The sequence below is a fragment of the Nannospalax galili genome, unplaced genomic scaffold (assembly GCF_000622305.1).
Source record: "Nannospalax galili isolate Female #2095 unplaced genomic scaffold, S.galili_v1.0 scaffold960, whole genome shotgun sequence".
Lineage (NCBI taxonomy): Eukaryota > Metazoa > Chordata > Mammalia > Rodentia > Spalacidae > Nannospalax > Nannospalax galili.
Genome location: NW_008348313.1, coordinates 3,141,478 through 3,153,603, shown reverse-complemented (window position 1 = coordinate 3,153,603; position 12,126 = coordinate 3,141,478). Strand labels below are relative to the sequence as shown.

The window sequence follows — 12,126 nt, the reverse complement described above, 5'->3', positions numbered from 1 at the left end:
AAGGAGGAAGGAAGGAAGAGGGAGGGAGGGAGGGAGGGAGGGAGGGTGGAAGGAAGGAAGGAAGGAAGAAAGGAAGGAAGGAAGCTAGGAAGCTAAACACAGGCCAGGAAGTAGGCCAGTAAGCCACGTTCCTCCAGGGTCTGTGTTTCAAGCTCCTGCCTTGGTTTCCCTGGCTGCTGGACTGTGCTGTAAGCCAAACAACCCTTTCCTCCCCAAGTTGGTTTGGGTTAGTGTTTTATCACAGCAATAGAATGCTAAGACATATTTTGTATGTGTATGCCTGCATGCATGAATGTGTACCGCATGCATGCCTGGTGCACATGGAGGTCAGAAGAAGGCATCGGATCCTCTGGAGCTGGAGTTATAGATGGTTTTGAGCCACCATGTGGGTCCTCTGCAAGACCAGTCAGTGCTCCACTGAACCATCTCTCCAACCCCTTATCATCTATCTTGGGGTCTTTCTTTTTCTTTCTTTCTTTCTTTCTTTCTTTCTTTCTTTCTTTCTTTCTTTCTTTCTTTCTTTCTTTCTTTCTTTCTTTTTAAAGACAGGGTCTCCCTGTATCCCCAGCTGGCCTGGAATTAGCTAGCTATGTAGACCAGGCTGGCCTTGAACTCACAGAGATCTGCCTGCCTCTTCCTCCACCTCCCGAGCGCTGGGATTAAACCAGGCTCCTATCATCTGTCACATATCTATTATCTATCATCTATCTGTTCACCTTCTATCATCTATCTTCTATCAATCATCTATCATCTGCCCATCTATCTTTTTTATCTATTGTCTATCATCTATCTATCTATCTATCTATCTATCTATCTATCTATCTATCTATCTATCTACAAGGTCTTGCTCTGTAGCCCAGGTCAGCCCACAATTTGCATGTAGCTCAGGCTGGACTTGAGCTCTGGATTCCCTTCCTCAGCCTCCTGATGGCTGGGATCATAGACATGCATTCCACCCTAGGATCCCTTTTTTAGTCTCACCCCTCATCCCCTCTTGTCTCCCCCAACCTCTGTCCTTGTCAACCCCCCCCCTTACAAATCCTTTTCCCACACTCACATCTGTTTTGTGACCCACTGAGTTTAACCAGAGCTGCTATGTGACCATGAATTTGGGCTCACCAGTAACTACAAAACGGAAGACAGTGACTTCCCCATCTCTTAGAATCTATTAGTAGTCAATAGTTCAGGAGGGAAGGTTAGGGACCTATGGCCCCTCCCCCATCCATGGCTGACAGTTGAGACAGTTGACTGGGCCAGTCTCATGCAGTCCCAGTGCAAGTAACCACAGCTGCCAGGAGTTTGTGATAACGATTGTGTCATAACCAGAAGACAACAGTTCTCAGAATTTCTTCATATCTCCTGTCTTACACCTTTTTTAAAAAAAAAATTTTACTTTATGTGTATGTGTGTATTGCCTGCATGTGTGTAAGTGCACCCGTGTCATGCAGTGCCCAAGGAGGACAGATGAGGGCATTGGATCCCCTGGAACTGGAGTTACAGACGATTGTTAGCCACCATGTGGGCGCTGGGATTTGAACTCCAGTCTTTTGCAAGAGCAGCCGGTTCTTTTAACCGCTGAGCCATCTTTCCAACCCACTCCTACACTCTTATAAGCTCCTCTTCTGCAATGTTCCCTGAGCCTTAGAAGGGGTAGTATAAGTGTCTTGTTTAGGTCTGGGCCTTGAACTCCTGATCCTCCTGCCTCCACCTCCCAAGTATTGGGATTACAGATGTATTATACCAAGCCCATTTTTATGCAGTGCCAGAAATCAAACCTAAAACCTTGTGCGTGCTAGGCAAGTATTCTGTCAACTGAGCTACAACACAGCCCTAGCCTACCACCCATTTTATATAAGGACTGGAGCAGTCACAGGTGGTGCTGGGACACTGTCCTGTGGATACTGGTGGTCAAGGGTACTGCCAGGGACGTATCTGAAACCATAGACGTTCATTTCCTCGGTTCTGGGGTTAGACATCTGAGATCAAGGGGGGTGGTGTCATTGGTTTCCTCTGAGGGCATCTCTCCTTGGCCTGTAGGAGGCAGTCTTTTCCTTAGTCTCCTGTGTGTGCCTGTGTGACCTGATCTTATCGTGAAGACACTAGTCAGGTAGGATGAGGGCTGTTACAGTTTGTGTCCCCCACCAGCTCATGTCTGAGCAACTGGCTGCCTTTGTCCCCTCCGCCACCGTTCCCTTCTGTGTGACCCGCTGGCTGGAGATAAGCTGGAAGACAGAGCTCTAGAACAGTGGAGGCTGTGCCTGCTCATTGCTGGCTCTCAATAAAGCTGCACAATTTTCAGAGTCAATTCCTGTCCCTTGTTGGTATCAGCAAGCGACAGGCAGCACAAACCTGAAGTCCAGTTTCAGAGCATTTTATGTGTAAGGCCTGTAAGGCCTGGGTGGCCTTTGTGGGACATTGTGACTCTGGAAGTTTCTATGATGACTCTTTTTCTTTTTTTGGGGGGGGGGTTCTTTTTGAGACAGGTTTCCCTGTAGCCCCAGCTGGCCTGGAACTCACTGTGTAGACCAGGCTGGCCTTGAACTCAGAGAGATCTGCATCCCTCTGCCCTCGCCACCCAGTGCTGGGACTAAAGGCGTGCACCACCATGCCCAGCTGCCTGTTCTATGATGATTCTCAGTAGCAGATCTATACACAGAGCCTCCTAGTTTGGTTGGTTAGTTTTTATGTTTTTATTAGGGTCTGACACAGGTGACTCCCCTTTGATTGACAACCTTTATATCCCCAGGTATGAGATGAGGAGGCTGTGGAATACTGTACCATGTGGGGACAAGCTTGGGGGCTTCAGGTCCCATGTGCTCAAACAGGAGCAGAGTTATGGCCCTGACAGGTGGACACACATTGATCTGGGGACATTTCGGGGACCATCCTGTGTCAAGTCGCCAACAGGTTCTAGAAGTGGGTCCTAGACCATCACCTTACAACCTTGAGGATTCGCTCTTCACAGGAAACTTCTCTGGAGACCCATCCATCTTCACTTCATCTCCATGTTGGCCCGATCACGTGCCCCACCCCCCACTGTACCAGTTGTCAGCTCAACACACACTGGAGTCACCTGGGAAGAGGAAATCTCAGCTGAGGGATTTCCTTCATCGGACTACACTGTGGGCGTGTCTGTGAGCCAACTTCCCTTTTTAAAATTTATTATTTTAAAAATTTTATGTGTATGAGTGTATTGCTTGCATGTACATAAATGCACCCATGTTATACAGTGCCCATGGAGGTCAGAAGAGGGTCTTGGGTTCCCTGGAACTGGAGTTACAGATGGTTGTTAACTACCATGTGGATGCTGGGAATTGAACCCAGGTCACTTAACTGCTGAGCCATCTTTGTCCATTTTTAAATTGAGATTGGTCTTTTGTCGAGTGATAAGATTTTTTCATGTATCCTAGATACCAGACTCAACAGATGCTGTACATGACTTGCAAATATTTAATCCCATTCTTTTATTTTCTTGACATTTCCTTTGATGCTTTTTTAAAAAAATATTTTATTTATTATTTTTATATTTTTATGTGTATGCATGTATTGCCTGCACGTAGGTATGTGCATCCGTGTCGTGCAATCCCCTCGGAGGACAGAAGAGGCTGTCAGATCCCCTGGAACTGGAGTTATGGACAGTTGTTAGCTGCCATGTGGGTGCTGGGATTCGAACCTGGGTCTTCTGCAAGAACATTCAGCGTTCTTAACTGCTGAGCCATCTTTCCAGCCCCCTCCTTTGATGCTTTTTAAAGAGATTTTATTTCCTGGGCGTGGTTATGCGGACAGTGTCAGTGGCCATTTAAAAACATTTAATTTTTATTTGTATGTGTGTGTCTCTGTGTGCAATGTATGTGCACATGCATATGAGTGCCCATGGAGTCCTGAAGACAGTGTTGGACCTCCTGGAGCTGAAGTCACAGGTGGTTGGTTGTGAGCTGCCTGGCTTGGGTGCTAGGAACTAAACTTGGGTCCTCTGAAAGAGTCTATCCAGCCCCAGGGGCCATTGTTCTTTGTGACTGGTGGCACAGAGGATGGAGAAAGGGAAGACCAGTTGGGCAAGCAGAGGAAGGGTCGAGGTTCCTCGTGCACTAGCCCTGTTTCTGCATTCTTTCTTCACTATCTCTCCAGCTCTCCCCTCCCCAGAACACAGTGGGTTCCGTCTGTGGCCAGTATTGTGTATTTCCTCCTAAGTGAAACTTCAGGGGAAAGAAGGCTCATGGAAGCCACAAGAGTTACAAAAAGTCACAAGGTCAGAAGACTTACAACGCGTCTCATCGGGGTTATATAAGCAGTAAATAATTGTGGGAGGAGAGGAAGACTGTTCAGTGGAGCCTGAAAGTCGTTCAGAAAAGTGCAGCGATGCCCCCCATACTGGGGAGGGCTTTTTTGGTGATGCAACTGCCCAAGACCCCCGGGCTTCTGTAAGCAGCCTGTCGTTATTCATGCCTCTGAAAGCAACTCCAGTACGCACATTCATTCACCATTCGGGAGGAGTGGGCGGATGGCACCTGTACTGGGTGATAGGGATACAGCAGAGGCTCCTCTGTAGGGGACTGGAGCATCTGTGAGTGGAAATACCAATATGGCTACCTTTCCCCGTGCATATGGGATGCTGTGCCTCTTCACTGTAGCAATGCTCCTGGGGACCCTACTGTGGTCGATAAGAGTATAACTGAGGCTGTCTGGTAGTGAAACATCCTTGAAGGAGAGGAAAGGGTGGTCACCTTCCTCTCCATGGTTTGTAATGACACTTCCTGATACATAAGATCTACCATACCTCAAATATTAAATGGCTGATGGAACTCATAATATATTGCAGCCCCTTGAAGCAGCACAGACCTGGTGGCAGCTGTGTGGCTGCAGGGAACAAAGGCCATTAGGATCAGATAAAGGTTTAGACAACACTGTGATGGTGTGGCCTCCTGGAATGACTGAGTTAAGATGACCGCTACTGGGCTGGAGAGATGGCTCAGCAGTTAAGAGCACTGGCTGCTCTTCCAGAGGACCAGGGTTCAGTTTCCAGCACCCACATGACAGCTAACAACTGTCCTAACTCCAGTTCCAGGGGATCTGACACCCTCTTCTGACCCCAGCAGGCACACTGACGCACACTAGAGGCACCTGGAGCCTCCATTGAATTGCCTCCACCAGACAGGCCTGTGGGCATGCTTGTGAGGCATTTTCTTATAATTGCTAACTGATGCAGGAGGCCCACCGTGGACGGCGCCATCCTTGGGCAGGTGCGACTGGGCCATGTATGGAGCTGGCTTGGCGTTCCTCTGCAGCCTCTGCTTGAGTTCTGGCACCCAGGTTCCTGTCTTGAGTTCCTGCGCCCACTTGCCTCAGCGATGGACTGAGACCTGGGAGTTGTAAGATGAAATAAACCCTGTCTTCCTCAGGTTGGTTTTGGTCAGGGTTTTCTCTCAGCCACAGAAACCAGACTAGGACATGGTCTATGACTGCTTGTGTGTTTTAACTGAAGAGTTGAGTGCTTGCAAAACAGACCACATGGGCTGTAAAGCCTGAAATCCATTACCATTGGATCCTCTGCAAAACAGTTTGTAAACATCATATTGAAAAGCTTTTAAATTCTTCTTATGGGATGGGAAGGTAGGGAACTATTTTAACTATGGTCAGATCTAAGCTTTAGAAACTTCCTTAACTGCTAATATGTGATTTTTTTTCTGCAGCAAGACATAATGTGGAAAGCCCAAGTAGGGCAGAGGTGAGATGGGAAAAAGGAAGACTTGGGAGTGGAGAGAGGGTGCTGGTGGGTAAGGCAGGGGAAGGGCTGCTGTTGGGTTCTGAGCAGGGGCAATGATGGGGAAGGGGGCCAAATGTTCACGTGTGGGGTGACCAAGTATGTAACCTGTTGTGAGACTTCTCCCCGCAGGAGGACCAGGTAATGTTTACCCAACTTTCTAAGGTTTTCTTGACAAACCAAAGTTTCATTTCACCAAAGTTCACCCTGGGGGAACCAATGAGTTTATTAGGCTTCCTTATAGAGTGTGGGTGAGTGCTTACAGGCAGACTGGAGGCTCTGCAGCCTGCACAGATGATGGCATCCCCACGGCTGCGTAGATGTGTAAGGAACTACATCCCTGACAAGCAGACAGAGCACTGATTAGTACTGAAAATGGTAAACCTCCTGGTCTTCTGAGACAAAGACCTGGCAGGCTTTTTCTCTCACTGGCAAGGTCTCCTTCTGGCTGACCAGTCCAGACCAGTTAGATAAGACCAAGTTCAGTCCTGAACATCTCCACTTGGAGCTCTAGCCTTGAACTCTCTTCATGTGTGTTTCTTCTTATAAAGTTTGTCTCCTGCCATTTTGGAGATTTTCCTGCTTTTAAACTCTTTAATTGGTGGCGAAAAGGAACCCAATCAAGGCCCCTAGATGGTAACAGTTGGAGCCTTTTCCCTAGTTTTTTCAGCCTATATATTCCAGCCACCACCACCCCACCGCCCCCCACCCTGAGACCATGTGTAATTGGCCAGAGAAGTGGCTAGATGCTAAACTGAGAGTTCAATGACCCCCCCCCTCCCGCTGTCTACGTCAACAATCACCAAGTGATGATCTTTTGCAAGCAGACACAGCTGGTCTTATGAAGACGTCTAGTGTTTTGCTCAAGAGGACAGTGCCGTACACCACCACACTCAACCTGCACCTGGTTCCTTGAGGTGTCTTCATGTGAGAATTTATATTTACAAGATCCCTGGAGTAAAACTGTTGACATCCAGGGCCCAGGGAGGAAGCAGACATGGAAACGAAGGGGTTTACCTGGCATCTTACATAAACGGGTCCAGGCTTGGTCCTAGGTCTCATACTGCAAAGTCAGACAATGACAACAGAATGGGAGATCCACTCACAGTGTCATGCGATGCCTATTGGGATGGGAGGCCTCAGAATCAGCCATGGAAAAGCTACAGAGGATAGAGGTGTTCCAGATGAAGGGGACATTCCTGATGGTTCCTCAGTGAGTTCAGATCTCTGAGTACTGGGGTGTGGGGTCCTTCCGAGGCCTCGTCCCATGAAAGATGAGGGAGGCATACTGCACATCTTGCTCTGTCCCCAAGCTAGGGTCTTCAACAGGGCTGTGCACTTTGGCACCTTGCTGTTGACCCTGTGTGAAGAGAGGAGGGGGTCATGGAGGGGCGGCAAAGGAGACCCACGGGAAACAGCAAAGGTCTGTGAAGCCAGGCATGGTGCCGCACGCCTCTAACACCAGCACTCCAAAGGCAGAGGCAGGAGGTTCTCCGTGAGATGGAGGCCAGCCTGGTCTACATAGTGAGTTACAGGCCAGCTGGGGCTACAGGGAGACCCTACCTAAAAACAAAAGGTCTGTGAAGCGAATTCATTAGAATAGAACATTTATCCACTTTCCTCTGCAAGGTGTTTCTGAGGGCATCACAACACCGACATCATTTTTTTAATACTTTCCCTATCTACTTGGCCACTCATGTTTTCCGCATCCTACTGATCATCTACTGAAAGACCTAGGTGGGAAATGCTACTATTTTTACCCATTTTAAAGACAAGGAAACTAAGCTTCGGGGAGTTTGTGTCCTTCACAGTGTCGCCCACCTACTGATCATAAATTCACCCCAGACCTCCCCGAGGTGTCTCTGTGCTGAGCACTGGATCCACAGGAGGGCAGCAATGTAGAGACAGGTCCTGTGACTCCTCAGAGGGATGAAGACAGAGCGCTAAATAAAGAAGCGATTTCCAGCTCTGCCACCAGTGGAGCTGAGCTGGAGAGAGAACAGCACTTTCCTCTGACCCCCACCTTGTGGGTCTCCATGTGGTGGGGACACCATGGCGGTGTCATTACCACAATACACAAGGTGCTGTCACAGACAGGTGCATGGGGCTTGCTGGAGACAGCATCAGACATTGCTGCCACTGATTAGAGAGTGTGCCCATTAACTGCTGCTGGTCCACTTTCCAACTCTGACTTAGTGAGTTTCTCAAAGCCGCCTTCACACCTGCAGCACTTACCTCCTTTACTTCCTCATCTCTCAGACTCTCAACAATCTACAGAGATTTCTTCCCTCCAAGCTCCCAGGCCTGCTGGCATCAAGATCAACATGATCCACTCAGTTAAATCCTACCCGCTGGTCAACTGTACCTGTCTGCACCTGAGACATACTTCTAGTTCCCTCCTTGACCACAGGACTCAGCTCAGCACCCTCCTCCCAGTGGTTCTGCTCAGTGGTGACTCCTCCTGGTCTCCTCCCCTTTCCCGCTCATCTCCATGTGCAGGGCCCAGGGCGCTGTCTGTGGACTCTCTTTTCTGGTTGTATCCACATCACACTGTGATGTGGAGGGTCCCTAAACCCTGTTCCATGTGGACCCCCTCCACTCTTCACCATTTGGAGAGCTCAGAGGCTCCTCATCCTTGAAGGAACTAGAGTGATGTTGGTCCTCCTGAAATTTTTTTTCCAAGTTTTATGTGTACGAGTATATTGCCCACAGTGTAAGTGCACCTGTGTCATGCAATACCCACACAGATCAGAAAAGGGCGTCCCATCCCCTGGAACTGGAGTTATGGATGGTGGTCAGCTGACATGTGGGTGCTAGAATTCAAACCCGGGTCTTCTGGAAGTGATAGCAGTGAGCTGACAAGCCAGGACACACAGGTAACCATGGCCTGGTGACTCCTCCTTCAAGATGTACCCAGAATCTGACTCCCATTCGGGTTAATCTCTTGGACCTGCAGAGTGTCAACACCTCTGTTCATGTCTCTTGTTTCCATTGTTGAGACCAAATCTCGCTATGTAACCCAGGCTGACCTCAAATGCACTTGCTGTCCCCCAGCCTCACCCTCCGGGTCTCGGCTCTACAAACTGTGCTAAGAGGCAGCAAAGACTCCTTTGTGACATATCACAGAGGAGGAAGGGGTGGAGAATGGGGGTGCAGAGGGACTGGGTCCTGGCTGGGTTACTGGGACAAGAGAGCCAGCAAGAGAAGCGTGTTCAGGGATGTGCTGATGTGTCTGTGATCTTCTGATCTGGGCTCTTGGTGACCCTGGAGATGCTGCTTCTCTCAGGGAGAGAGTTTATTATTATTTTTTTTTTCTTTTTGAGGCAGGGTCTCACTACATAGCCCTGGTTAGCCTAAAAGTCACTATGTAGACCAGGCTGGCCTCAAAACTCAGAGAGGGGCTGGAGAGCTGGTTCAGTGGTTAAAAGCACTGGCTGCTCTTGCAAGGGACTTGGGTTCAGTTCCCAGCACTCACGTGGCAGCTAATAACCGTCCATAACTCCAGTTCCAGGGCATCTGATGCCCCCTCCACAGGCATTGCATGACATGAGTGCATTTACGTATGTGCAGGCAAAACACTCATGCACATAAAATTACAAATAAAATTTTTAAGAAATCTCAGAGCCAGGCATGGTGGCACACAACACACAACTAATCCCAGCACCTTGGGGATGGAGGCAGGTGGACCTCTGTGAATTCGAGGCCAGCCTGATCTACACATTGAGTTTCAACCCAGCCAGGTGCTACATAGTGAGACCTTGTCTCAAACAAAATAAAACCCGCTGAGGTCCACCTGGCTCTGCCTCCCAGGTGCAGGGATTAAAGGTGTGCACCGCCACGCCCAGCATGAGAGGGTTTCTAGGGACAGTGAAGGACGCACCTTTCCTGTGCAAATACTGATCCAACATTCAGTCATCACATCTTTTATGGAACTCTTGTACTCTGGGCCTCTGTCTTTCTATCCTACAACCTCAGGTCCAGGTCACAGGTGAGTAGAGACAGTTTTGCACCCCAGAGCCAGCTGAAATTATTCAGAATGACTGTCTTAACCGGCTGACCCTGTCTCACCCATTCCTTTCCACAAACACCACATTCAAGGCTCTTGTCCACGCTGTCCCCTCATTCCCACTCACACTGAACAGACTGGTGCTGCCCCATGTAGCCTTGTATGTCCGAGCATGCCTATTTCTACATTCTTTGGTCAATGGCAATCATTTCATGATCGACAGGCCTTGACAGGCCCTGCCATGATGGACGAATACACATACATTGCAAAGCAAGGGGGCAGGAGACAAGCTCAGATCTGTGCCTGCAGAATGGGACACCACTGTGGACCACCCCAGGGAGGCATCCTGAGGGTTGATGGGGTTGCAAGGGGCCCAGGTCACTCACTTGGGAGGCAGATCCAGCTGCAGGGTGGATGTGGTTCATGCTCACTGCGGTCTTGGTTACTTTCTTCCTGTGAGTCTTCGCTCTGAGGGAGACGCAAGGGTTCAACCTGGTTTGCTAACCTGGGGGTCGTGGCCATGATCTTAGATGATGGTGACAGGTCATGAAAGTGCTCACCCATCTGCCTTTATAATTAACAAGGACCCCCTCCTAACCCAGACTTCCTGACCTCTGGCCCCACAGACCTGCGCTTGCTCAGTGGCTGCAGCCTGTGTTCCTAACACCCCACAGCCCATGCGTTTGACAAAGGTTCTCACAGCCCCCCAGGCCTCTCCAACTTCCTGCTTCTCCCTGACCCCTGACCCCAAAGCCCAGGCTCACATGAAGACGAGGCAGAGGCAGATGGCGGCGAGCAGGGCTGTGACACCAGCGCCCCCGATGGCTCCAAGAACCACTCCTGATGTTGCTGTTGTCCCCGGATTCCCAGCTGAGGAAGGAGACATGGCTGAGCTCTGACCTTGGTAGGCAAGCCTGCACCCTCCTCTCTAGCACTTTTGGGGGGCCTCACCTCTGAGATGGGTTCAGCCACCAAGTCCCTTCCCAATCCCGGGACCTCAGCTTCAGACACATGATAGTCCTTCTAACCCTTCTTATATAGGTCATACTCCTGTCCACAAGGGTTCATCCAGGACTCAAGGGTCTAGCAGGTGTCTGTGAGACTGCACAGCTGAACCCAGCAGTGGGACAGGCAAGCAGGGAACTGCTCTCCCAGGGGCCCTGGGCAGATGTTAAGCACTAGGAACACACGGTTGAAATTTGTAAAAAATCACTGTTGAGGGGCTGGAGAGATGGCTCAGTGGTTAAGAGCACTGACTGCTCTTTCAGAGGACCCAAGTTTGATTTCCAGCACCCACTTGGTAGCTAACAACCGTCCATAATTCCAGTTCCAGGGAATCTGACACCTTCTTCTGTCCTCCACCGGACATTGCATGACACAGGTGCACTTACACACATGCAGGCAATACACTCATACACATAAAATAAAAATAATAAAAAATAATTTGAAAATCACTATTGAGGTTAATGGTTCATTTATGTTCTTGTTGAAAACACTTTTTTAAAACTTTATTTTGCTGCAAATAAAGACATTGGTCTTGGAACATGGAGCAAGCTGATACCCTAATGAGCAGCTGTTGGACTGTCTTTTGCCCCTTTGAACTAAAGGACTGTTAGTCAAAGAGCCAGTGTCTATGCTTATGGGACCACCAGACGACTGGAGTACTCCATACAAACTGTGAGGAATCCACACAACAGTGGTAGCTGCTCGGTGCAGCTCCTGAAAACCAACCTCAGCCGGGGACGTTTGGTACACTTTGCAGCAGACTTTTTGACTTCACAATCCTCATTGAACTCCAGAGGATCTGTAACCATTCTCACCTGAGCCAGAGGCAGGGAGGGGGCATCTCCGCAGGTGGCCTAGGGGAGGTACTAGGGGTAAGGCTGTGGTTGGGCCGAACACCCCTCTGGGTACAGAAGCAGGCTGCTCTGGCATCCTTCAGAGTGGTGGTGTAGTGTTGGGCCCAACAAAAAGCTACTCTTGGGTGTTTTTTTCTGTCGGGAGCTGCTAATCATTGAGCTGTGGCAGCCTTGTTTACTGAGTTTGTGTCATGCAAACCAGTACCTAAATTGGCCTATTCAGGGGGAAGGTGTTTATGGAGAGCCTCACAATACCTGACCTGGAGGCAAAAGTGGTAAACAAAAGGATCAAAGAAGACTTTGATCTGACCGCTCCTTGACCCTCAGATACAGGTGGGGAAAAACAGCTGTTGTAACTAATTGAGTTCTTCTGTATAAAAAGGCAGAGCTGAAATAAACCGGTGCTGCAGTATTCGCTGTCAGTCCTCCCAAGCATCTTTTCTGTCTCCTTTTCTTTCTTTCAATCCTCACTCCCCCTTTCAGGTACTGTCCATCTTGGC

At 49.3% G+C, this 12,126-nt stretch overlaps 1 protein-coding gene across 1 annotated transcript in view; it reads right to left on the bottom strand.

Annotated features, from left to right (window-relative positions):
• Positions 1 to 6,555: 6,555 nt before the first annotated feature.
• LOC115072376 (myeloid cell surface antigen CD33-like) overlaps positions 6,556 to 12,126 on the bottom strand; it is a 9,861-nt gene continuing 4,290 nt past the window's right edge. Inside the window, exons 3-5 of the mRNA XM_029569413.1 lie at positions 10,532 to 10,637; positions 10,154 to 10,235; positions 6,556 to 7,121 (exon numbers count right to left, since the gene is read on the bottom strand). Coding sequence (XP_029425273.1) covers positions 6,981 to 7,121; positions 10,154 to 10,235; positions 10,532 to 10,637 — 329 coding nt within the window. The 3' untranslated portion in view covers positions 6,556 to 6,980. The remainder of the gene's footprint in view (positions 7,122 to 10,153; positions 10,236 to 10,531; positions 10,638 to 12,126) is intronic.